General features: G+C 44.0%; 1 protein-coding gene across 5 annotated transcripts in view; it reads right to left on the reverse strand.

Annotated features, from left to right (window-relative positions):
* Positions 1–8,893: 8,893 nt before the first annotated feature.
* Sgk1 (serum/glucocorticoid regulated kinase 1) overlaps positions 8,894–26,716 on the reverse strand; it is a 128,455-nt gene continuing 110,632 nt past the window's right edge. The window contains exons 1-13 of one of the 5 annotated variants that reach the window (XM_021252194.2): positions 16,609–16,762; positions 16,351–16,479; positions 14,083–14,158; positions 13,543–13,618; positions 13,041–13,145; positions 12,857–12,940; positions 12,612–12,743; positions 12,250–12,362; positions 11,775–11,898; positions 11,284–11,379; positions 10,665–10,820; positions 10,472–10,561; positions 8,894–10,096 (exon numbers count right to left, since the gene is read on the reverse strand). In XM_021252194.2, coding sequence (XP_021107853.1) covers positions 9,929–10,096; positions 10,472–10,561; positions 10,665–10,820; positions 11,284–11,379; positions 11,775–11,898; positions 12,250–12,362; positions 12,612–12,743; positions 12,857–12,940; positions 13,041–13,145; positions 13,543–13,618; positions 14,083–14,153 — 1,215 coding nt within the window. In that variant the 5' untranslated portion in view covers positions 14,154–14,158; positions 16,351–16,479; positions 16,609–16,762 and the 3' untranslated portion in view covers positions 8,894–9,928. Of the gene's footprint in view, positions 10,097–10,471; positions 10,562–10,664; positions 10,821–11,283; positions 11,380–11,774; positions 11,899–12,249; positions 12,363–12,611; positions 12,744–12,856; positions 12,941–13,040; positions 13,146–13,542; positions 13,619–14,082; positions 14,159–14,300; positions 14,487–14,994; positions 15,249–16,350; positions 16,480–16,608; positions 16,767–26,716 lie in introns of those variants that run through there. The other 4 variants (XM_013069284.2, XM_004874827.4, XM_004874828.2 and 1 more) reach the window with 4 other exon arrangements.

A 26,716-nucleotide genomic window follows, 5' to 3' on the forward strand; every position in this document is an offset into this window, starting at 1 on the left:
TCCCCCATGTTAGGGATTAGCTTGATAGAAAACAACTCTCGATCCCTGGGATTTAATTTTTTGAGAAAACATTCTGCTATTTATTTATTTATTTATTTATTTTTATTCTTAAGTTCTTTTATTGGTACATTTTTGGTATACAATAAGTTTACATTTATCATTGCATTCTGCTTTTTAAATGGGAAGAATTTTCAGAGTTGATTCAAAAGAAAACTCAAAGATAGTTTAATAAGAAACTCTTAAAAGACAGCCAGGTGTGGTGACATATGTGTGTATTCCCAACTCTTGGGAGGCTGAAATAGGAGGATCACCACAATTTCTAGGCCAGCTTGGGCTCCATAGTGAGTTCAAGGCCAGCCTGAACTACATAGCGAGACCTCATGTCAAAAAATAAAATAAAATAAAATTTTAAAAATGAAAGTCTTAAGGGACTCCTAGAAGCCTGAGTCTTAAAAGACTCCCAAAACCCCAGGATGTTGAATTATTAAATGTTGTATCTTGTCCTTCATGATCTGCCTATGGAAGCTAAAACGGTGCGCTTGCTTAGGGGTGTGTGGGGAGGTGGTACATGACTGTTCCTAGTGCTTTTCAAGATGCGGCACTGGAAGGGCTCATTGGAAGCCATACTTCCTGAAGAACACTAGAGCAGCCTCCAGTCAAGCGCCAGAAGCACTGTCATTTACTTACTTGTTAGATAGATATCGCCAAGCATTCCCTGCATTCTTCATACATGTTACTTCAGATCCTCTACAAAAGAAGTACTTTTAGTTCTTTTTGGAGAGAGATTAAAAAGTGGAAAAGATTTCAAAAGCCAGGAATTTTTCTAATTTTCCATGCTGCCTCCCTCAGCCTACCCTTTCTTGGCTTCATGGCAACTGTAACTCAGGACACTTTGGCTAAGCCAATTCTTTGTCTTTCTACAGAAAGCTAATTCTTCAGATTGCTTTACACAATATGTGTACAGCTCCCCTGTGAAGTAGTGAATGACCTGCATAAGGAGAGTCTATCAAATGCTCCCCATTTATACGCTAGGAGCCTTCTTGCTTCCTGTCCAAACCTGGTTATGGAATTCTGATGAAGCTGGGGCCACCAAGTGTGTGAGCACGAGTAGAAGCTGGAGACAGTCCCAACTTGGGGAGATGGACTTAGTGTCATTCAATGCTAAATTATTGTCCCTTTTAGGAGCTCGTTCCTTCTTCTGTTTCATAGTAGGGAAAAGAGGTTTCAAGCTGCAGTGTTTGGAGCTTTTTGTTGATTCTCATGGATAAGGGATGGACACAAATGCAAAGGAGAAGCAACTCACTGAATAATTATAGATGAGATTAGACTACAAAATATGCAGATGCTCCTGGCTGCAGATTCATTTTACCTGGCCATACAGTGGTTTTACATTTTTATTTTTATTATTATTTTTCTTTTAGTCTCTTTAAGATAAAATACATTGCCTACAAGTCTGATCATCCTATTCTGATATGATTTGTGAGCCTGACTCCTGAAAATATTGAGTTTATGATCGTCTGACCTCAAGCACTTTCCCATTCTGACATTTCTCTCCAACTCTCCATTCCTGCCCAAGTCCATGTAATTGGAAAAGACAGGATAGTTCACATGCAGAGTGACTCATAGGAATGTAATTGGAAAATTGGCAAGCATTTGGGTATTCCCCAGATGGGAGAAAGCTATCTAGTGACAGGAAAACCAAGATAGTGTCCATGCTGATTTAGGAAGAGGACAGCTAGACAAATGTGGTGATGAATGACTGTAATCCCTTAACTCTGGGAGACTGAGGCAGGAGGATACCAAGTTTAAGTGTAGCCCAGGGAACCTAGTGATTTAGCCAGATGTTGTCTCAGAAAGAAAGACAGAAAGAAAGAAAGAAAGAAAGAAAGAAAGAAAGAAAGAAAGAAAGAGTAAAGCTAGGATGAAGTTGCATTTTGGAGGGTGACCTGTTAGGTTCTGAAGAACCTGTGTAGGCAAGACAAAAAGCATCCATACTTGCAAAGGCCAGGCTTGAAAGCTAATGCTTGAGACTCAGGTAATTCACTTGCTTGCTTGTTTCTGTAGGAGAAAACTAGATCACTGCATCTGTATTTAACATCAGCTTTAAAAAGTAGGCATGCACTGTAAAGGCTACGTCACACCAAAGATCAGCACTGCAATCCCAAAAGCAAGCCTGCTGCTATCTCATTTTTGTGGCACTGGGGGTCTCAGGACTGAGCCCAGGGCCTCACCATGCGAGCCACATGCCCTACCACTGAGCTACACTCAAGGCCATTTTTATTTTTTTATTTTGGAACAGCATCTCACTACATTGCCCAGCCTGGCCCAGGACTTGCCATCCTCCCACCTTAGTAGCTGAGATCTCAAGTGTGTGACACTACCTCTGGCAAAAGTGAGTTTTTGAATTAAAAAAAAAAAACCTGAACAATTGGAATGACTTTTTTTAAAACAATCGATCAAATCCTTCTTTTGTTCCTTCCTTTAAAATCCTACACGGATCCAAGTCAAAAGACTGAGAAGCGATTCCTTTAACTTCTAATTTGGAAGCACCTGTCTTTGGAAGTCTTCATGACTGTGTACACATACAAACTCCAAAAGAACATACCAGAAAAGCTAGTACTGCTTATCTCCCGCCACCAGAAACTGGGGTCAGAATGACTGAGAGACATGACTGTGAAATTGTCTATCATGGTTTTTCTTATTTAATCTTGAGTATGCTATCTGTGTATAAACAAGAAAATTTAAGGAAATGTCATAAATTTACATTCTTTCCTCCTAATTTTGTCTTTCATTTGCTATATTTTGAAATAGCACTCATATATGTCTTACTTGAAAAATACATTTTCTTAAAATTTACCTGAATGTGTTCATTATTGGATAACATGTAATTTAATTTGAGCATGAGATCATTTCTGTGTCTCTTTTTATGATATTCCATGGGAAAATGTAATTATTGCTTTCAATTTGGATCTCCAAATATTTTGAGCTTAATTTTAATTGATTTAACTAAATAAACTTTAATTATTGTCCAAATGATAGACCTGTGCTGAGCTTTGCAAGCAACTCTCTAACCCAGCTGGGATCCAACAGTTTAGTTCAGCTCATGGAGGGTGATGGCTTTGCCCTCTAGAATGGCATGTTAAGAACCAAAGATTCTAAAACTAGTGGGAAAATAAGACTGAGGAGAATGGTGTTAAAATCGACAAGCAAAGCGTCGCCCACTCATCTGTTTTATATGTGTGTACATAAGGCGACAGTTTCTGTGCTGATGACCCTTGGCTTATTGCTCACGAGAAGCTCCTATCCTCCCTGTACATTTTCTTTCGAACACTCTGTACCTTTAGGTTGTCATTATATAGCATGGACATCGTGCCTGCCAACATGCCAGGAGAAGCACAGGACAGAGGACACAGAGAAAAAGGAAACAGAACCCTGCCCAGCAGAGCCCGGGTTTCCAAGACATCCAAACACACAGATACCTGTCTGAACACCGTGTTACAGGTGAATGCTGAGTAAACATTAAGGGTTGTTCCAGCTCTTGCTGCCAAAGTCCTTCACAGTGGAAAGCAGCAAAAGCATATACAAATGGAAGGTGTTCTCACCGAGCAAGTGTTTAGAGGGCAAATTAGGTGAGGACAGAACTCGTACGAGCCACAGTGAAGTCTAAGCAATAGTACTGTAATTTTTGGTTTGGGTAACTAGTTAACAGTTTTCATACAATGAGAAAAACATGTAAATACTTTTTGAAATTGGGCTGAATTAACTTGGATGAGCCTGTTTCTCTGTGGATTATTATGACTTATACCCCCAAAAGTGCTAGCCTTAGTATGGTCCTGAAACAAGTCTCAAGACATGTGGAAGAAGATTTTAGGGAGTTTTGGTGGATGAAGGAAGAAATTCCTTAATGGGATGCAGTTAGTAACATTTTGGCTTGCAAATTCAATTGATTCACTATTGATTGGCTGATTCTTCATATCCTAGGGGATGTCAAAGAAACTGGTGGATGGCCTTTGTCCTAGAAGATACTGCAGCTGTGCCAAATACTCCAATAAGTTAAATCAATTACATTAAAGAAATAAATTACATAGCATGTCCTTTGCTTTGGACTCATCCTATCCTCCACTCCACATAACTCACTAAGTCCCGTTGACTTGGGAACCTTCAAGATATCTTTTCTCTGCCCTTTGCTCATCACTATCACGGGATGACTGTCAGAAGTCGCCTAAGTGGCTTTAAAAAGTTATTCCAAAGCTGTCTTCACTCTCACATCTCATTGCAAGAACTGCCAGAAAGCTCCTTTTATCACTTTCTTCATGGAAAGCCTGCAGACACTCTCCTTTGCTACCTCTTGGAATCTAAACATCTCCAAGCGGTTTTCAAGAACAAGAATGACACAGCCCATCTCTCAGTTCAAAATTATTTCCCAGTGACACAGTGACATGTGTCTGTAATCCCACCACTGAGGAGGCTGATGCACAAGGATCACCAGTTCAAGACTTGCCTGAACTCCATAGTGAGATCCTGTTTAAAAAAGTTAAAAACTCCCATTATTTTGTAATGTCTTTTTCCCCCCTATAATCTAAGAAAGAGGAGGGAAACTTGCAAAAGGCAACGGTGGGAAAGAAGTTGATTAGCATTCTCTGAATTCTAATTTCTTCTGGCCTGTTCTCCGGGATTATTGTGGAGAGATGGGCCCTGGCTGCATTTCTCCTGCAGAAGAAGTAAGTTCCATAAGGTTGGCCTATATTATTGCTGGCTCAAATCTAGGAAGCTGCTCAGCAGAGCTGGGGTTCTGGTCCAAAGGAGTCTCTTCCTTTGCCAAATGCCCTATTCCTTATGCTTGCAAGCCTTGCACCCACTACCACTACCAACCTGGAATGCCCTTCCCTCTGCTTCCCTTTCAAGATCCGTAGTGGACCTGTGCCTTCCAGATTTCCCCAAGCATCTCTTTCCTAAAGGACTTGAGAACTTAGCCCCTTCCGTGACAAATTAGACGACACTGGGCGCATTCAGGGTGGTATGGCCACAGGTCTGATCTCCAAACTACGTAAGCTGTCCCTCCTCTGTGTTCTTTTTGCATCCTGTTTTTATCCTACTACATATTTTTATAACCATTTTTATTATTATATAACAAGTGTAGAGAAAAGTGCATAGATCCTGTGTATAGCTTGATGAAACAACGAAAAGCAAAACCATCCACCAGATCAAGAAATTTCCAGCACCCTGGACTCTAGCCTCTCAGTCATTCGAGCCACAGTCTTCCCTCAAGGATAATCGCATCTTGACTTCCAAATTGATTCATCTGCTTGTAAATTTTATATCAGTCAAATCATAGAGTCTTGCTTTTGTTTGTGAGTTTTCTTCCTTGTTGTATATAGCAATTATTCTTTTGCTTTTATTGTATAGTATCTCATTATAGGAAATCATAGGCATTTATTCATTTTACTACTGGCAGACCTTTTGAATTGTTCTGATTCAGGGGCTAACATGAATAACATTACTATGAAAATATTTTTTTGAATGTATGAATCCTCTTTGGAACTCCTGGATTGTAAATTACATGTGTGTTCATTTTAGTATGTACTGCCAAGGAGTTTTCTAAGAGAGCAGACCAATTTATACTCCATCTGCAATGAACATGTTTGCAGTTGCTCCTAATATTCATCAACCACTATAGTGTCTAGAATTGCAAAATTTCTCCCTCCCTGTCCCTGTCCCTCTTCATCTTCCTTTCCTTCACTTTGCCTAGTACCACACCTAGACGGTCCTCTTGTCATAAATAAATGAACAATAAGCACATGCTTGTTTGCTATTGTATTTGCTTGCCACCTCTTAGGCAAGAAAAAGTAATGGTTACAAGCATGGATGGACTTTGGGGCCAGAATGTCATGATTTGGCTTCTGACCTTACCACTCACTAACTAGCAAATTACCTCTCTGTGCTAATTTCCTCACTTTTGACATCATATTGTTGTTGTGGAGATTGAATAAATTGAGCATAAAATTCTCAGAACATTGTCTGGCATTTTGAAAGAGCTCAGCAGGATTAGCCGTTGTCCAATCCTTGAGGCCCACATTTCATTAAAGTCCCTAGAGCTAGAACTGCTGAGTAGGAATCCAAGGGCATTTCCTGTCCCTGGCCCCACAAACAGCCCTGGTACTTCTGAAGTTCCCTTCACTCACATTCACCCTCTGGCAGATACTACAGTGCATAGTGCTGTGTCTTCCCAAGGAGACAGCAGATTCCCTAAAGACAGTGACTGGTTTATTCTTCAAGGTAGCAATAGCTTTAGTTACATGCTAACTCATGGGCAACTTAACTAAATTCACCGGAGCCTGTATTTGAGCAGACCACAACTGGAGAGCTATGGAGACGTGAGTGGTCCCTCTTTTGATCATCACATGCAAATGGAGGCTAGCTTCATCTTGGGGAGTACACGGGAAGCGCTATGTTCTACTCCCTTAGATAAATGATAACACCGCATGAATGTTATTTCACATTGCAGTGCTTAGTCAATATTCGTCATCTGATCCTTGTTCTTTCCTGACTTTCCTGTTCTTACCTTGTTCCCTTCACACCCACTTGGGCCTGAACTAATCCACTACAGTATTTGTTTGACGATACTCGGAACTCCTCTGGGACACTTTCATTCAAGACAAAGGCATATCAGATTGTATGTAGTGATGGGTTATAAACCAATAAACCAGATTTGTACCTTTAAAAAGTAGAACCCACACATACACACAAAATAAAAAATAAAAAGAACAACTTCATAATCCAGGACTGACCTCTCTATCTCTGCTTAGATGGTAGCTTCCTAGCCTATAAGAATTGTGTTCAGATAAAACTGTAGTTAAGTATGTTTTGTTCAAGGTGGAATCCATAACTGTCACTGACAATGAGAATGAAGAGAGAATATGCAGAACATCTCCCCATAAGAGTGGCATCAATCTTCAGTGGGAAAAGGGATCTTTTGGATTCTGTTGTTTGGTTTGGAGGAGACTTAGTAGGGAGCTAACATCTGCAGAGGAGAACACACCTGAGAGCTGTGGCCCCCTGGAGCAGGAAGCCCCCTTCTCTACTGGATTATGAGCCAACTAAGTAATCTCCAAATACCTGTGCAGCCAGCAGAAATGCTGGGGCTGGTGGAAAAGGGAAAGAGGCTCTGGGAGACTTTCAAGTCTTAAGAGGAAAAAAGGCCACAGCCTTCCCTTGCTGAATTCCCTGCGAAAGTTGGTAGGTCAAGGTCAATGGGAAGCAGCAGCCTTAGGTGTCCCCATAGGTTAAGGAGACAGCAAGGTCAACTATTTGGGGACTCTTTATTTGCTAGATATTGGGGGGGGTGTTTTGAGACACTACGGGTCTCACTATGTAGTTCAGGCTGCTCTTACTCACTGTGCAGCCCAGGCTGGCCTCGAACTTGCTGTGATTCTCCTTCCTCAGCCTCCAGAGTGCTGGGATTATAGGCCTGCATCAACATGTCCCGCTTTTTTGTTAGATACTCGTGTGAAAGGCCTAGAGAAGTTCCAAAGCCCTAACAGCTTGGATTTGAGCTGATCTAATACTGAGCCCATCTCCCATAGCACATACAGGGCTGGATGAGCCCTGGGGGGAGGGTGGGCGGTTCGCAGACCCAATGCCTGTGGGGCCCTTAGAGACCTGGTTCACTGGTTTGCAGAGGCTTTGAATCAGGCCAAGAAAGTGCTCATGCTGCGTCCCTTTCCTGAGCCTGCTCTGGGTACTCCCAGGAAGTGGAAATCTGGTCCGGTCAGCTTTTTGGGAACATAAGCATTCTTTATAAACAGCCTTAAGCTCTCTAGTGGTGTTCTCCTGTGGACTATTGCCTGGATTTCCTTCTCAACAAACCGCTTCAGAGTCTACCTTTCCCACGAAGATCTGCAAAGGCTGTCTCCTTTGCTCACGGCCCTGTCCCCAGCACCCATAATACAGCCTGGCCCTGGGGAGGTTGTCAAATATTTGTTAAAAGAATTATGTGTAATTTAAAACAAGCCAAATATCAGGACAAACAGTCCGACTTCACAGGGCAGCCACTAAGTCTAGGGAACATTACTTCACATCTGACTTTGCAAGATGAATATATGGAAAAGGATTTGTTTGGATTAATGACTGACACAGTAAAATGCTTCTGAAAAAAAATCTGGAAGTGGGTGTGGTGGCACATGCTTGTAATTCCAGTCACTTGGGAGGCTGAGACAGGAAGACTGTGAGTTCAAGGCCACTCTGGGCAATTTAGTGAGACATTGTTTCAAAATAAAATTTAGAAAGGGCCAGAATGGAGCTGAGGGGTGGAACACATGCCTAGCTTGCCGGAGGCCCTCGTTTCAAAAAACAGAATAGCCACCAGGGTCACGCCTGTGATCCCAGCATTGAGATGGCTGAGGCAGGATCGCTGTAAGTTTGAGGCCAGCCTGGCCTATATGGTGAGTTCAAGGCCACCCTGAACTACAAAGTGAGACCCTGTCTCAAAAAATCAATAAAATGTAATGTCTGGAATATAGGTTTTTCTTTTTTCCTGTGCTGGGATTCAAACTCAAGGCCTCATGCATGGTAACCCCTCTACACCGAGACATACCCCTAACCCAGGTTGGCCTTAAGACCTTGTGGTACTGTCCTGGAGTCAGAAGCTGCTTCTATTGGAAAAGTCAATGAATTAGAAATTTTAGGCCAGGCCTGGTGTTGCATGCCTGTAATCCCAGCACACAGGAAGTTGAGGTAGGAGGATTGACGCAAGTTCAAGGCCAGCCTGAACTGCTTAGAGAGAGACTCTGTCTTGGAAAAAAAAACCTTTTTCACAGCAGCATTTTAAAAATTTTAAATTTTAAATAGACCCATTATTGCTCTCTTCACCAAATAAAGTAACACATGACACAACTTATGTAAATATTTTCAAGGTTTTATTGCAAACCAGAGTTGGCTTATCACACCACAAAAAAGTTGTGTGGTAGGGAGGAGGGATTGTACATATTATAACCATGTTAATTACAATACATTAAAATGGTGGTTTACATTACAAATAAGCCTGTAAGTTTAAATATACTAGTGTTATAACCCAATGTACAGACCTTCTTTATACAATACACACAACTGTCAGGAATGCAAAAAAAAAAAAAGAATCAAAACATAAATAATGCCCATTTTACAGGTGACATTTTAAACAATGAAAACACCAACAGCTGTGACTGACATCTAGGGCATTGGTCCATAAAAACCCTTTCTAAAAATAGAAATATTTGTAGCAGCAATGCTGTCTTTAAGCATCTGGATGCAAGTCATTGCAAGACCATTTCAATAAATTTTAGTTAATAACTATATCTTACAAAAAAAAAACAGTCTACACATAAATTTATCTTCCAAATATGGAAGAAACAAACAATGTCCCACATTGTAGTGTCCTGCAAGTGTCACATTGATGCTTATAACAAAATCCATCTGTGATCAGGCATACCACACTCATACCATTGTTCACGCACTAAATCCACAAGGAAAAATAAAGAACTGAAACACTCTGCAATAGGAAAAGCTTTGGAGCTAACGCGATCTCATCAGAAAAGGCACATTTCAGAATATTCGTCATCACAGCCCAGACAGAACTGCGCAAGATCCTTCTTAGACTGGCATCTCCCTTCTCCTGAGACTATCACACCTGTCTGGGGCAGCGCTCTAATGCTCAGTTCAGAGATAGCACCACGTTGGGAGGAAGGATAAAAATGAAAACCTCACGAAATCACTGAGAGGAGGATGTGCTCTTCGAAAAGCTTCCAGCAAACAGTGTGCAACAGGGCTGCCAAGCTTCCAGAGATGTGCAAATTCTCTTTAAGATGTCCCGTCAGCTGGCAGCTCTGCCAAAAGGCTAACTAAAACATTTACAGACACACATACAATCCTTCACACTTGCCCCTAAGACTGCTCAGAGGAAAGAGTCCATGGGAGGTGCGTACGAGAAGCCGAGGAACGCCTCAGCTGCTTCCTTCACGCTGGCTGTGATGAGGATGCTGTCAGGAGACCTGCCGATTGAGTTGGGGACAGGCTCTTCGGTAAACTCTGGATCGAAGTGCCGCAGGTCACTGGGTCCGCTCTATAACAGGCAGAGAAAATACATCCGGTGTCAACAATGCTCATGGCTATGACAGGGAAGCCTTTCGGCTTTCAACACTAGAGCTCAACTCTTCAGGATGCTGTGTGGAAACTCCCATAGGCTCCCCACTTTCAAGCACAAAAGCCCAACAGCCACATATGATTTAAATAAAGGAACCGCCTCTAGGTACTTCAAGATAATATGGTTGAAACATTATGTGACTTGTTTTGGGACAAACTTCTACTTTTTCTTTTGGAAAATAGTGGGTCTGTGGATGAAAAACCTGCCAATTTATTCCTTGAAGTCCCATCAACCACAATCCTGACTCACAATATGCACTTTGTGCCTCACTGTAGTTAAGAAACAGATACTCACCACATTTGGGTTAAAAGGGGGCGTAATCTTCTTATTAATGAGATCATCCCAGTTAATTAGAGAGAAGAAGACATGACTCTTAATCTCCATCTGTTGAGAAGAAACAGATGAATGTTGATGGGCAGGGTTCAGTAAAGGCAGTGAGGTCTAATGTACGTTCCAGAGGCCCAGGAAATAGGAACGCGCTACTCACAAAGTCATCCTTGGCACCAAGTCTCTTTGTCCTGTCCTTCTGCAGGAGCCCCTCCAGGAGGTGTCGGGCAGAGTTTGTAATATTTGGTTTCAACTGCAGCGGTTTGTTCAGGATGTTGTCATACATCTCAGCTGTGTTTCGGCTATAAAAAGGAGGCTGAAAGAAGAGGAGAAATTACTTCACATTTCACTGGAAGTTTTGTATGGCACACATTACCAACAGCGAGAAACCCTTAAACTGCAATATACAGTATTTAACTGGACTGGAGTTAGTCTTTCTCTGGGTGTTTTCTTTGCCCTTGATTTTTCAGTGTTCATTTTTGCAACCTTTATGAATGGGGAGGAGGCAGTCTATGCTAATAAACCATGGTTTTCACTAACACACAAGTAAAAAGTGAAATGGGGGGAAAAACCCAGAAAAATCCACTGGATAAATTACTCCTCTAAAATATCTAATTGGCTTATCAGCTTTTGATGAGCTTACTGATAACAGCAAGCCACAACGTCCAGGACTGTGTGTTGGCCTGTGCCTGGCTAACTCTTTGTTTCTAGGAGGTCAGTGTCCCAGACAGTGTCAGAGAGGCAGGGGTGGTGTCCCCGGTACCCTGTGTGTTACTCACCAGACCGTACAGCATCTCATACAAGACGGCACCCAGGCACCACCAGTCCACGGTCCTGTCGTAAGGCTGCTTATGAAGCACCTCAGGTGCAAGATACTGAAAGAGACAGCAGGAGAAAAGCATTTAGAATTGGCAAAACCAGGCAATCCCAAGGCCAGGAATGCACTCTGAAAGGCTAAGACCTGGAGTGTCTACTTCTTTAGATCATTTCCTAATTAACCTCTGTACTTTTTGAAGCTTACTGACTCCCTACATGTACTGATATTTAGGAAACAACAAGATGCCCTTTTTTATGACACGGATCTTACCAATGGCTAATTTTATTTCAAACACTAGAAGGCCTTAGCATTTCCCATGTCACATCAAATAAAAGTTTGCTTGCCCTGAATTGTACTATGAACTCTCTAAGAGTTTACTCTTTCGGCAGTTAAATGTATTATTGCACACCTTAGGGGTGGGGGCGGGCCTGGCAGCAAATCAAGAGCTCCTACCTCAGGTGTGCCACAGAAGGTGGATGTTGTGCCATTGTGTTCAATGTTCTCCTTGCAGAGCCCAAAGTCAGTGAGGACAATGTGTCCCTGGGAATCTAGCAAAATATTCTCTGGTTTTAAGTCTCTGTAAAAAAAAAAAAAAAAAAAAAAAATATATATATATATATATATATATATTGCATATTAATTTCATTTCCTAAGATCAGAAGACACCCTCCATAAAGATCACTGCCTAGGGTATCAGAAGCATTTAAATGCATTGCAGTTGTATAGTGAAAATTTTAAAACAGAGTCCTTGTTCTGTTCATCTGTATTAGGCACAAACCTAGCTGTCTGGCTTCCCCGTGGCATGGGCTGGGGCAATGGGTTTTAGGTGACCACATTGCACATAAACACCAATTATTTTAAGGCTCCAAAGACTGGGGCTACGCTCTTCCCTACCCAGGAAGGCAGCGGTAGGAGCGCTTTGACTTACCTATACACAATGTTCAGAGAGTGCAGGTAACCCAAGGCACTGGCTATTTCAGCAGCATAGAAGCGAGCTCGTGGTTCTAGGAAGCAGCGCTCCCTCTGGAGGTGGTAGAACAACTGCAGAAGACAGAACAAAGTCAGTTTGGGCTGCCAAAGCACTGAATCACTCCTGACATATATTGCTAAAGAGAACAATTGCAGAAAGTGGCTCTAAATAATCCATTAACTATTGAAAGCTGGTAAGTTAAAGGAAATGCTAATTCTGGTACCCCCCCCCCCCCGCCCGGAGCTTTTAACTAAGTATCTCTAAAAGCAAACAGACTAAGCAGAGACCCCAAGGCTTGGCATCTGCCCACACGGGCTCACCTCTCCACCGTTAATGTAGTCAAGGACAAAGTATAGTTTGTCGGCAGTCTGGAAAGAGAAGTGAAGGCCCACCAGGAAAGGGTGTTTCACATTCTTCAGTAGAACATTTCGCTCCGACATGATGTGCTTCTCCTATGAGAGAGACAAGTAAGGTTCGGGGTCGAATTCCAACTTGCCACCAAAATCCCAAGGTAACAACCCAGTGAGCCCCTGACCCCAAGCCACGAGGGGCATCTCATTCATACCTCTTTCTTTTTCAGGATCGCTTTCTTCTGTAAAACTTTGACTGCATAGAATGCTTCTTCTGCCTTGTGTCTTGCTAGAAGAACCTGTAATTTCAATTAAAAATTATTTCTCTATCCTCATCCAATGAGAATATAAAATGAATACATGAAAGAGTTTATCGAAAGTCTTTGCATTTGAAATTACCTTTCCAAAACTGCCTTTCCCAATCACTTTCAAGAAGTGAAAGTCAGATGGTTTAGCATGAGGATTGGATGATGGACCAAGGTTGATTTGCTGAGAAGGACTTGGCTAGAAAATAATACATTCTCTATTAATATTATTACTTCAAAAAAAGACATCTATAATAAAGTACAGGCAATGTAAAAGATTACAGCTACATATGACTGAGACAAATCACCAAACACTTATAAACACATTCAAAATTTTTCACCTATGCATGTCAGTATTTTAATTGAATATGGAAACTGCACATAACCATGTTGCACACAGGTGAGTTCTATGAAGTATGCCTTTGAATATACTCCACTGACTCAAACCTTAAATATATATGTCACTTGTTGTGAACTAATGAAGCATTCTTGCCTTGATACTCATTTTTAGAAATGCTATTTTAATCCATGAATGTAGAAATACGTATTCATTTATAATTTTTCCTCCACAGATGCAGCACAGATAGAGTACTTACTGGAGGAGAGGGGTTGGCATTCATAAGCTCAGGTTCCTGAGGTTGGGAGATTTTCAAAATGGACTGAACTTCGGGGCTGCAGAAAATAAAGGAACAACTTTAAAACTCTGAGTTCGCCACTAGGGAGCACACCGAGATTAAACAGAGGATTTCTGACTCCAACGTTCGCGGAGAATTCAGCATTTCAACTGAAAACACCCCAAGTAAATTACTTTTAAAAAATAATAGTTAAATAAATGGCAATACAGTTAAATATAGAAATTTGGGTTGTTCCTGGGGAAAAGGTGTTGAATTAGGTTAACATTTAGAAAAATTTATCTTACTTTTCCAAGACAAGTTCAATCCACAAATTCATTTTAATTTTTAAAATTTAAGTTTAAAATTTAAATATGTTAAAACTTAAGGAGAGATTTCTACCCACTCCCAGGGGAAGTCTTTGGCTTCCCGATGAACATGGTGATGAGAATAAGTCTTTGCGAGTGGTAAATTTGACCTACGCTATTTATTTTTATTTCCTCTAATCCCCCGCCCCAAACTTACTGTTTGCATGCATAGGAGTTATTGGCAATCTTCTGAATAAAGTCGTTCAGACCCATCCTCCTTTGTTTCATGAAAGCTGTGAATTAAAGGTCAGAGAGAAAAAAAGAAACGTTTAGACGGCTTCATAACGTCCAATGCCACACACACTAATCTGACCGGGGACCTTCAAAACGTTTTCACTTCGCGGATCTCAGAATCAAGCCTCTTTCCTAACTCACCGATGAGGATCGCTACCATTCCCCTCATTCTGGAGTAAGTGACAGTGCCTCTAGCAGCCTCCGTTTTTACCGTCATCGCCAACAACTGAACAAGGACTGGAACCGAGGACGCGAGACCAGCTTAGCCAACTCTACCCGCGAGCCGCACCGCGGTCAGCTTTAAAAGCCCTGCGCCGCCACGGGGACGGGGGGAGGGGCGGGGGGGCGGAGCCTGCATACCCTGAGGAAGCGGCGCGGGGAGGCCCCGCCCCGCGGCTCCCGTTCGCACCTCCGCGAGCCAAGGGCGGGGCGAGGGGGCTCCGGCGCGGGGCGGTCGCCATCCTCGCTCGGGGTCCCCCTGGCCCAGCGGGAGAAACGCAGGCGGAGGAGGCTGGGGGGATAGAAAGCCCCGGTAATTTTCCATTTTTCCCTCCTTTATTGCGCCGTGCAGGGAAGCCGGGGTCGCCGTGCGGCGGCGCTCTTTGGCCGGAGGGAGGCGACCCGGTGACCACGCCGCCTTCCCCCGCCGGTCTCCGCAGCCCCGGCCGCTTGGCGCGACCCGTCTCGAGGAGTCAGGCGCACGGTCGGCGTGGGGCTCCGGCCGCCCGCACCTCCATCCCCGGCCAGGTCACGCCTGGCCCCCGTCCCGAGCAAGCCGACCGGGCGGCCGTGGAGCCCGCTCGGCCGAGCCCCACGCAGGGCGGGCGGCGCTTACCCAGTCCGCTCAGCAGGAAGGACTCGCTCCTTTTCTGCGCCTCGGCCCTCTTTTTGTGGCGGGGCCGAAGCAGGGACTCGAGCCGGGCCCGGCCCAGCGCGCCCTGGGTCTCCCCCATGGGCAGCGGACGGCGGGGCGCGCGGCGGGCGACAGCGACCGGCGAGCACTGACGTTTCCTTGAAGGAGCCGCCGTGACTCAGGCCGGGGAAGATTTCCTGCCCCGGGTCCCAAAACAAACAAATGGCCCTTGTGCACGGCTGAGTCGCTTCCGAAAACGCCTTTTTTGTGCTTTTGGCCCAAACCAAGCAAGGGTGAAAAATCCCAGAACTTGGAAGGGGAGGAAGGAAGGAAAGAAAGAGGGAGGGGGGTCAGGAATGCGTAGGGGAGGGGGCGGAAATAAGTCTGCGCTAAAGGGGAAAAAAGTGCATTCTGCATTGCACTTTTTTTCTAAGCTAATCTCCGGGAACATTCCGACCGTTCTGCATGTAAATTTTTTCCCTTACGTTTTTCATCCCCGCCAGGCTCAGAACACGTGAGGAGGTGGCAAGGTAGGGGAGCGCTGGCTTTGCTCCGAGGCCGCCCTGGCGTGACGATTTGCCTACCTCCCATGAAGTCTGTTCCTCTCCCGCTCTCCCACCAGCAAACTCTGCAGAATCACTTTGCATTGCTTTAAAGTCCCTTCCCTAGTCCCTTCTACCCTACCCCTCCTTTGGTTTATCTAGGAACTGACCCAAGAGTCGTCTTAGTCTTGCTACTTTTTCTCGCAAGTTCCCTTGTAAACGGTGACTTGCGAACTCTCGAGACGTTAGCCGGCAGACTGCGCTCCCAAAAGCCGAGGGAGGGAAGCAGAGGCTGCCACCCAGGCTGGACAGAGAGCGAGGCTGGTGCCTTCCAGTAACCCCGCCGCTGTGCGCTGCAGTCTGACCGGCCGCGAGGGGACGGCCCGGCGAGCTATCACTGCGCTCGCGACAGGGACCGGCCTGGGGGGGGGGGGTGCCGCGAGTTACCAGGATTCGCAGGGCTGGTACCTGGCACTGGCTGCTGCTGGCTGCGGCGGCTGCCCTGCCGTGACCCCTTGCTGGCAAGGGCCCGGCCATTTTCGAGTTGACACACTGCAAAATAGCAGCTGTCAAACCGGGAATAGCATGCGCAGCGCTTTTCCCTGGGTCTCGGGCAGGGGTTTGTTTTTGTAGGCACAGCAGCCTCATTTGCCCTAATAGGATTTCTAGTCTCAAAGGCTTGGTTTTCTCAGTTGCAAAGCTGGAAACCAGGAGAAGGGGACGTGCATCCTCTCTGTCCTAGAGACTGGTTGACAAACTTTGCTTAGCACCTACTTTTAAAAATAAAAACACTTACTATTGACCGAAGTTAACACTCCAACCTAAGAAAGGTTGGGCAGTTGCAAATCACAGTAACTGCCCCGCGTCTGCAAAGTTGGCTCACACTGCTCAGAAACACCATCTGCAATTTTTTGCTCTTTTTGTTCTAAAACACGAAGAAACCGTCCATCAGATTCTTCTGTATTTACCACCTTGTGTGCCTTCCCCTTGGCACCCCAAATCCTCTGAGCTATCTTTATCCACCCTACCATATTATAGTACTCAAAGCACAAACCTTTCCAAGGAGATCTTAGAGCTTCCTCCTTCATTCTTCAGGTGGAAAAGGATATGAAGGTTGGGAGTGACTTTTAAGAGCCAGTGAGGGCTGTGTGCCTCGGAGGCTGGAAGCTCTGAGATGACAAGGGAGCACCAGCCAAGGCCACAGTCCCTGTTCTGTTAGGAATCCCAGTTTATATAAGGGAGTTTACATACAGGAAGGGAGCAAGCTACAAAGTTCAACACTGGGCCATCTATCCCCCCCCCCCCTTGCAGCATCCTCCAGAAAATTACAGTCATCAGCGTCCTAGGTTTATTACACTCCCATCAAGAGACACAAGAAATGTAACTTAACTGATTATCATCACAAATCAGTCCAGAAAAAATTCAAAACACATGCGCAGGGTTCTTTTTCTCAACAGAGCTCTGCAGCAGGCATGCCAGGAAGGACTTGGAATTTAAGTTAAGGGGCTCTGACTGGAGCAGAGAAGAAGCAACCATATATTTGTGGTTGAGACAGAAAAGGAACGGTCTAATGTCCCCCCTCCTCTCCCTACCCGACTGTGCAGCCCTCGAAGACGGATAGCCTGTTAAACTTATCATTTAACGGAGAGATTCAAGTTGTTGAGACTAGTTTTTTTAACAACCGGATACCTGATGGGTGGAGCTGGCGCCCCTTGTTCTGTCCCAGCAACCTACTAAGACTTCTGAACAGGAAGGTGACACACGGCGGAGGGGGAGGGGAGACGGAGGAACAGTGCGCTATGCACCGGTTAACGCTGCACCGGCTTTAGTTGCCTTGTGGCCTCTATTCAAACACTTGATCAGTGCTTCCTTCCTGTCGCCAGCCTCTTTCTTTGGTCTAGATAGTCCTCCTACCGGGAGGGATCCGGCCCCTTCCTCCTTCCTCCCTGGTGGCGAAGTGGCGAGTTGCCTCACCAAGCTGAAGAAACGTAATCTAGAGGGCGATCGTGTTCTCTGGGAGAACCACTCCAGAACGCACGATTCTCCCCGCTTCTCTCCTGAGCTCTAATCAGTCCCGGAGAATTTCCCTACAATCCCTTGTGCGGGCACAGAAAATACAGATGCCTTAAGAGGAGATCGGCTAATTACATCCCAACTCGCCCTTGCCAATTGTCTTCCATGCGTGCCTCGCTGGGGGGACTGCATCAAAAAGAACGAATGATTGATTCACCCAGATGTAAACTTTGCACTGAAACAAAACGTTTTCTGGTGCATGTTTTTATTTTTGCTTTTGTTTTCTGCAGCCCTGCGGATTGAACCCAGGGCCCTCACTCTGAGCTACATCCTAAGCCTATTTTTTAATTTTTAATTTTGAAACATTTTTTATTTTGTCGCTGAATTGTCCAGGCCGAGCTGGTGCTTGTTGATCCCTTGCCTCAGCCTCCCAGAGTGCTGGGATTACAAACTGTGCCACCAGGAAAGTGTATGTGTATTTTAAGACTTCCAAAAATTGGCTTTTTCCTCCTTTTCTTTATCTCAGTGATGGGCTATGAATACTAAATCCTGAAAGCTTTACTGAAATGAGTTTTTATTCAATATAAAGGCTTATAAATTCCTATTTCTAAATATTTTTGTAAGGACTTGGCTATAGCCTCTTACACTCCTTCTTCAGTGTGTCAGCTGTGTTAGTCTCCAATACCTACATAGAATATTTTCCACTATCAACAGGGCAATGCATCGCTTTGTATTTCTCAGAGTACCAGAAATGATGAACAGCCCTGTGCACAGCGTAGATTTCCATGATTTGATTCACTGGTTGGTACCTACAGAACGTTTCTCTGAAACATCCTCAAAGAATGTACACAGAAACACTAGTACACATAAGGATTACTCTGAAGAGCAGCTGAATGGATCAGCTTTTGCTGGAGGCTGTCACCAAGTCCATGTCTTTTTTTTTTTATAGTATGCATCAAAGAAAAAATGATGACAATCGAGTTTATTCATGATTACTATTATGGACAAGTAAATAGCAATGGTATTTAAACATGTCTATTTATAGAACACAGGTTCTATAGTGATTATTACCTTTATATTTGCAATTGTCAAAAATGACATACATGAAGAAAAATGTGATACAGCAGATAAATAAGAGAAGAACAGATTATCCATAATAATAGTGCTAAGGGTTATTAAAACCCACAAAACCATGTGCTTTATTTACTGCAGGGCTTTTTAAATTTTTTTTTTTTCTCCGCAAGACAAGGTGATGACACCGATGTTCTATCCCTTCCTTGTAGAAAGGGAGGCTCTAGGAAAGTTGATGATACAGTCAGGCGTGGTTTTGTAATACATTTTTTAAATGTTCAGCAGGGCAGACAGTGGTGGAAGCCAGTGGGAGCTCTTGACAAGGAGGAATGAGGACTAGGTGGACAGCAGCAAGCCAGTGAGTCTGTGACTCTGTCTTCAGACTGTTGCCTTGTCTGATTGAACATAATGCAATGAACAAGTAAAATCTTTTGAAACCTATCAACTAGAAAACAGTATAAAGAGTAAGGAATGGTATATATTTCACAGCTTTGTATTTGACTCTCAGGATTTATCTGGAAAAGTATGTCTAGGATACTTTCTATAGGATTCTGAAAAATGATACAATAGTCTGGATAGAAGAGGACCCTGGAAAAATCCTTAAAATTCAATACTCTTGGTGTCTTTCTAACTGAAAGAGGACTATGGCATTACTGAAAACCTTATTATGGGCATAGCTTTGTGGTTAGGCACTTACATTTTAAAAGGCCATTTGTCAACTGAAAGAAATTAATTTGTAGTGATAAAATGTCAAGCACTCTGACAATAAGCAGGTCACAGAATGTTGGGGTGAGGAGCCTCCGCACTCTCTCTGGCCTTCTGCCTCCTCTGCCTTCACCCCCTCAGGTGAACCCCGCTGTTCATCCACTTCCCTTTCAAGCCGTAGCCCAGCCCTGAGGACCAGTACACAGGACTTGGAACTTCTTCGCAGGCTAAGCCCTTCTTGAGACACAGGTGAAAGCTGGAACCCATGGAGACAGTATAAAGGGCTCTCTCTCACCCTCACCTCGTTTACGAAGTGCCAATAGTAAATACGGTGTCCGGATTTCTGCTGGATGTCTTTTGTCAAACTAAAGTAACACCTGAAAGCTTTCATTTGCTCAGTGTAAGCCTCCAAGTCTTTCCCATTTCTGATCCTATGATCAAACTAGGGAGAAGCAATAGAGGTCAGGCACAGTTTCCTATCAACTCTGCTACAAATTGCAGCAACAAAAGATAAATGTAATAGTAACCAGCAGTGGGAAGACCAGCAGCATGAATGACTGGCCTCATTTTAATGTATATCCCTTGAATGAGCTTTGTTTTGACCTTAACCCTGAACTTAAACTACATACCCCTCTTCTTCCCAGTATAAGGGACTGCAGGGCCTTATACAGGCTAGACAAGCACTCTGTCACCGAGCTACATCCCCAGGCTTTTTATTGATTATTTATTTATTTATTTATTTATTTATTTATTTATTTTGGAGACAGGGTCTCACTATGTAGTTCAGGTTGGCCTTGAACTCACTGTGTAGCCCAGACTGGCCTCGAACTCACAGCCATCCTCCTGCCTCAGCCTCCCGAGCGCTGGGATTACAGGCCTGGGCCACCATGCCCAGTTTTTATGTTTTTGAGACAGGGTCTCACTAAATTGCTCCGGCTGGCTTCATCTTGTACTCTTTCTGGCTCAGCCTAAGTGGCTAGGGTCATAGGCATGTGCTGCCTCAGGAGTGTCAGTGACACGTTAACCGGACGGTCCTTCTCATACATGGTACTCAGATAGCACTGAAGCCTGCTGAGGCTTGTCTTTGTTGTCTGTAGAGTGGAATATATAAATTGTGAAAGAATGTGATCTCGTGTAGAAGATATAATGTGTCTCTACTGGCCATGCCTGCCTTACCCACCACACAACTACAAGCCCAGCACCTCCCACAAGACAAAGGGCTCCAAAGAGCCAGAGCAATACATAGGGGTGCTGTGATTAAAGCCCACGCACAACACAGCCACTTAGTCCCTGGGGGCAAAGACAGGCCTGTGCAACAGGTTCCATGTGGGTCACTGACATTGTTCTTCAACTTTCCCCTTTGGCATTGTTAGCTGCCGAGGACGGTGCTCCTGACTGTGCTGCAGCAAAGAACAAACTGCTGTGATAATGAATAAATACGTATTTCTCAAGTGTTTGAAGTAAAGGCTGCAGTTTAAGGTAAAAAGCAGAGAGTAAGCCAAAACTAACACTAAGAAGTTCTCATTGCTTGAAGTGGGTAGGCACCAGTAGATACAGATACAGGCTGCATGAGAAGGATCTGAAAGGAGGTCAGAGAAGTGCAGTGGGTACCTAAGACACTTTTCTAGGTCATCTGGCTTATCTTCCAGGAAAGAGAAGAGGAGCGAGCTCCAGCTGATGCTTGTGTGTGTTATTTTTAATCTTTCAGGTCTCTGTAGAGCGTGTCCTTTGTGGCGGACACTGTGCCAAGCCCTGGTTTAAAACAGTGTCCCTGCTGGGTGCTGTTGCTCCGCTGGGGAAGGGTATGGTCTGTATTTTGTTACACTGAACGCTGCCTTCCCATAGGCCAACATAAGCTTCCAGATACTGCTATATATTTCCCGAGGTGCAGCTATGGCTTCATTCTCTAAAATGAAATCTTGGGCATGCTTGACCATTTAGAATATTTTCTGTTTCAAGTGAGGAGTGAGTTAGAAGTTCTGCAGCTCAGATTGCTCCCAGTTCTATGATATCTAGGGGGAAAACATCAACGTCTGGAGCCCCGAACCACCGCTCATGGCTTCCTGTAACAGTGCCCCTTACTCAGCTAATCATTGGGAGCACACACCTCCATGCCCACCTGCCCACCATTGCAGCCTGCAGCAGCGAATGCTGTGCTCTTAAACCATGTAAATCTGGTTCCCCTATGGACCATGAGTTCCTTGAGTCTGGGCCACGTAATTCAAGCTTCTTAGCTGCCTAAGCTTCTGCAGTCAGCTCCCTGCCTCTCTACCCTCTTCTACTCTCCCTTTGCCATGCAGGCTTAGCCTAGCACATGTCCTCTGTTCCTTTTGCAGGCCAAGATGGGCTCATGTGGGGGCTTGGTCTTTGCTGAACTCTCCATGTGGATCGCTTTCCTCCTCACCGTCACAGGACTGGCTCCGGTCACCATTCAGATCTCCAAGTAAACTTCACTCACACAGGGGACCTAAAGTAGCCAGCTGGCCATCCTTTGTCACTCACCCCATTTCCATGACCTTCATGCTAATATCATTATCGCATATTTTTCTTGTGTTTATTGTTGTTTTCCCACTAGAAAAGTATCTTTATGAGCTAGCGATTGTATCTGTCTTATTCTTCACGATATCCCTACTGCCCTGAAGAGTCCCTGGCCCATCAGCCATCCTTGCTGAATGAAATGGTTTAATAGTATGCCCCTTTATATTCCTGAGCACATAGCTGAGACTCAACCAAATTTAGTTTTCCTTTCTTCATCTAATAAAGTATGTTCCTTCAGCAGTGACTTTATACTCCACTAAAAAGGAAAATAATACCAAATCAAACCAAAGCCCTCAGGTTTAACTATTTCACTGTACAGTAAAATTTATGCCATTCAATTCATTCAGAAAACTAAGGAGTTAGATTTTAGGAATGATGTAGAGTGAAAATTTTTTTCCTGGTTTTTTGAGACAGGGTCTCCCTATGTAGGTCAGGCTGGCTTTGAACTCACTGTGTAGGCCTGGCTGGTCTTGAACTCACAGTGATTCTCTGGCCAAAGCCTCAAGTGCTGGGATCACAGGCATGCACCACCATGCTCAGGTTACAATGAAGATTTTGAAATCTAGGTTGTTTTTTTTTTTTTTTATCTAATTGGATCATTAAATAAGCAGATTGAGTAAGCTTTTTTTTTTCCCCAAGAAAACTAAAGTAGCCAGGCATGGTGGCCCACACCTGTAACCCCAGCACTCTCGGCTGGGGCAAGAGGATTGGCATGAATTTGAGATGAGCCTGGGCCACACGGTGAGTTCAAGTCCAGCCTGAACTACAAAGCGAGACCTTGTCTCAAAAACAAAACAAGACAGAAAACACTAAAGTAGATGCTCTTTTCTGCAGACAACCATCAACAGGTACTTCTGTATAAACAATGCAAAGAATAAAATCACTAGGAGGGAGGGTGACCATCCAGGCTTTTACCTGTTCTGCTTAGGCAAATGCCAGTTTAGTTTCTTGTTCCAAGAACCACACAGACTCTTCTGAGTCAGAAAATATGGATCCTGTTTTAGAATTTTTTTGGGGGTGGTGGTGCCAGAGATTAAACTTAGGACCTTGTGCTTTCAAGGCAGGCAGTGGCACCACTGAGCTAAATCCCCGGCCCTGTGTTTTTGATTTCTTTTGGTACTCTCATCCAAATTCTCCTTTTCCCTTTTATTAAGGTTTTCCAGAGAAACAGAACCACTAAGATAGATAAACAGATGGACGGATACATAGGTAGATAAAATGGGGCTTATTAAGGGGTGTGGTGGTTTGGATGTGGTTTGTCCCCCAAGGGTTCATGTGATGGGAGCTTTGTCCCCCAAGGTGGTGGTGTGGGGAGATAGTCGGAACCTTTAAGATGTGAGCCTAGTGGAAGGCCTTAGGTCCCTGGAGGAGCTGCCCAAAGAGAGGATTAATGTAGCTCTCCTGGGCCTCTGTGCTCTCACAGGAGCAAGTTATATAGGTGTATTGCTCTCTGCCTTCCTCTTTTGCAGTATAATCCCTGGCTCCTGCATGTGCTCCCACAAACTGCCATGTGGCCAGAGCTGCTATTGTGCTGTCCAGACTCTAAGCTGAATACATCTGTTTTCTTTTGAAAGTTAGCCTGCCTCAGGTATTTTGTTATTATAATAAAAAACAGTCTAATATAAGGAAAATGGCTCACATGAACGTGGAGGGAGAGAAGCCCCAGGACAAAACATTTACAAGCTGGACACCCTGATTTGCTGGACGGGAGGCTCCAGCCAAGTCCAAAGACCTCAAAATCATGGAAGCTGATGATCTAATTCTCAGCCCAAGGCCATAGGTCTGAAAACATAGGAGGTACCTGGTATAGGTCCTGGAGTTCAGACCGAAAAAGGGCCCAGAGTCTGATGTCCAAGGGAGAAAAAAGTATCCCAGATCCAGGAATGTGTGGGGCAGGGGGACATGGGGGCGGGGGGGAGAGACAGAGAGAGGAAGAAGGAAGAGGAAGAGAGCAGGACGAGAAAGAAGAGGAGGAGGAGAAGGATGAGGAGGAAGGAAAAGAGATATGAAATTATCTTTTCTCTGCACTTTTTTGTTTTATCCAGGCCCCCAGCCATGTGGACAGTGCCTGCCAGACTGTGGGCATATCTTCCGCACTCACTCCACCAACTCACATGCTAATCTCCTCTGAACACACCTTGACAATGCTGTAATTGTTCCCTAGATATTTCTTAATCTATTCCTCAATCTGGTGAAATCAATGCCTATAACTGCCCATCACAACTCTGTTCTTTATCAACTTGGCACCTATGCTCATTTCATTAAACCATTACTCTCCAAATAAAGACGATAACCAAGTAATAGTACCAGCTAACAGGATACATACAAGTGAAAATGCATTAATTCCTTTCCCAGAAGAGGCAGAGTCGGGTGATGTTTGCTCTTCCCCCATATCCCATCACATAAAACAATGAGGTAAGACTAACAACACTTAGGTACTAAGGCAATCTGTCTTGTGTCACACAATAAGAGAATAAGAAAGAAATGAGAACAAACATATCTGCCTTACATATGTCCTATATGTAAACACACAAAGGTATTTTCTAACAAAATAGAAAAGTTATATTCATAGCAATAACAGCTTTTGTTTTTGTAACTGGTCACATGGTCATAGTTGGTACTTATGACTTTCTTCTACTACTCATTCTCTATTCCCTTTGCCTTCAGCCAGTACCTCAGCTATTGTTTTTTTGAGGGGGGGAGTGAGACAGGGGCTCACTATGTAGTTCAGGTTGGCCTTGAACTCCTGGTGATCCTCCTGCCTCAGCCTCCCTAGTGCTGTGATCACAGGTGTGTGCCACCATGCCTGGCTGTTTTGTTTTGTGTTTTTTAAACCTTGCAGGATGACATAAGTCTTCCTTACTAAAGGGTCTGAGCCATTTATAACCTTTCCTGGATTAGATGGTTGTAGTTTCCCATTGACTTTAGTCACAGGATAGTAATGCTAAAAGATTCCCTAATGGAGCTTCTGCACGCCAGTTGGTGTAGTTCCTCACCTCCGTGTGGAATGGTACTGCAGTTTCCCCCTGGAAGTCTGGATCAGTCATCCTGTTAGTACCATAACTCCCATCTTAGCCTATTGACTCGGGGACATGAGGAGTCCAAAGGGGCCAGGTAGCAGTCTTAACTTCTAGTTCAGTGGAATTAGTACAGATAGGATATTGGGGGCTAAGGAATTCACCCCCCTCCATCAACTGAGCTTGAGCACCACCCTAAGCCCATCGCTCCTCAATCACTCCCTTCTACCTACTTGAGCTCAGATGCCACCTTAGGAGTGGCCCATATAACCCTAGACCAAAGCACATGTGAGCCCTGTTTCCTCTCTCACCTTGAGCTCAAGAGCCCGATTTATCTGCGTGGTGTGCAGTGTTCCTTTTCTGCCATCCATTTCTCTGTTCATGACCTTCAGTAACTGTAGCCACTTTTTTCTCACCATAGGGTGTAAACTTTGTAGTTCATTGTTTGCTTTACACAAGAACTTAGAATCTATCTGTTGGATCTCCCACAAGGTAACATCATATTATTGTGTCTCCTGGTGGAAGCATTCATCCTTCTGGAATTAAGACATCCAGGCCATCTGCTCACATCTGAACAAAAACTTGTAGGAACAGGAAGCAAAAATTTTGCTGGTGGGTCACTAAGGGTATGGTGGGTGGTACCATGTCCTTCCAAGTTTCTGACCGTTCAGCAAAGCAGTGGCACAACCCATGAATTAGCATGTGAGCGGACATCAGGCTTTCGGCTTGCAAAGCGAAGTGCACAATGAAATGCACCATCTGAAGTTCTACCCACTAAACAGATTCCCTTCAGGAATGCACCAGGGAGACTGTGGTGCTGCGGCTGTCCACTTCTCGGTGACTCGGTGGGGCAGTGTAACCACCGTGAAGGTGTGACGGAGGCTTCTTCTCATAGGGACATGAAAATACGACTATTCATCAACTTCATGTTAAGCAATGAAAACTAAGATTTTCATTTCCTGAGCATTCTACATCCTTGCTGTTTTGTGAGTGCATGGTAGATTTCAGATTTCACTATTTTTAGAACTTTTCTGGCTAGCTTTGATATTTTTGTTTTGTTGCTTTTGTGGTCCTCCCACATCCTTTTAAGCTAATAACTTGCAACATTCTTTGTAACCCTATGAAAACTGGGACACTGCAACAATTATCAAGCAAAAGTTCAAAGACAGATTACTGTGATGCCCTAATTATACTGCCTAACCATTCACTCAATATATTTGAAAATATTATTTGAGTAAAAGAATGAAAGGCAGTTCTTAGCACTACAGTTTTAGATTCTACACAGCATCACCATGATGTGGCAATGTAAAATCCCCAGATTCCCAGTATGTCAGGATATGGCAACTCAGTCCTTTGATGACCATAAATGCTCTGAAAAAAAATGACTTTTTGATAGCTGTTCCTTTCGGAAGTGCCCATTACGTCTCTATAATTGGTACTCATAGAATCATGGGAGGCAGGCCAGGCCTCCATTTACCACACAGATTAACCTGAAGGTCTGAAGCTCATCCCCAACTCTAAAGACCACCAACAGTTCTCCTTTCTTTTAGCAACCACCCCCTCACCTGAGCAGGATTTTAGAAGTCTGAACATACTTACATTTTCTTAGCAATTTTAGACACTGAAAACATAGGATTATTTTGTGAAACTGTCTTTTCCCATTTCTAATTTATACCTCACACATAATCCGTGTTCAGTAAATATTGGAGGTGTTTGATGAATAAATTTCTTTCTTTGGTCCACTATAGTTTCTCCTATCTTATCCTTATGGCTCAGTTTTAAAACTGTAAGACATATTTCAGGGGGTGATGTTATAGA

This window comes from Heterocephalus glaber, unplaced genomic scaffold, assembly GCF_053883595.1.
Source record: "Heterocephalus glaber isolate CG9 unplaced genomic scaffold, H.glaber_assembly_v1.0 deba00001550, whole genome shotgun sequence".
NCBI lineage: Eukaryota > Metazoa > Chordata > Mammalia > Rodentia > Bathyergidae > Heterocephalus > Heterocephalus glaber.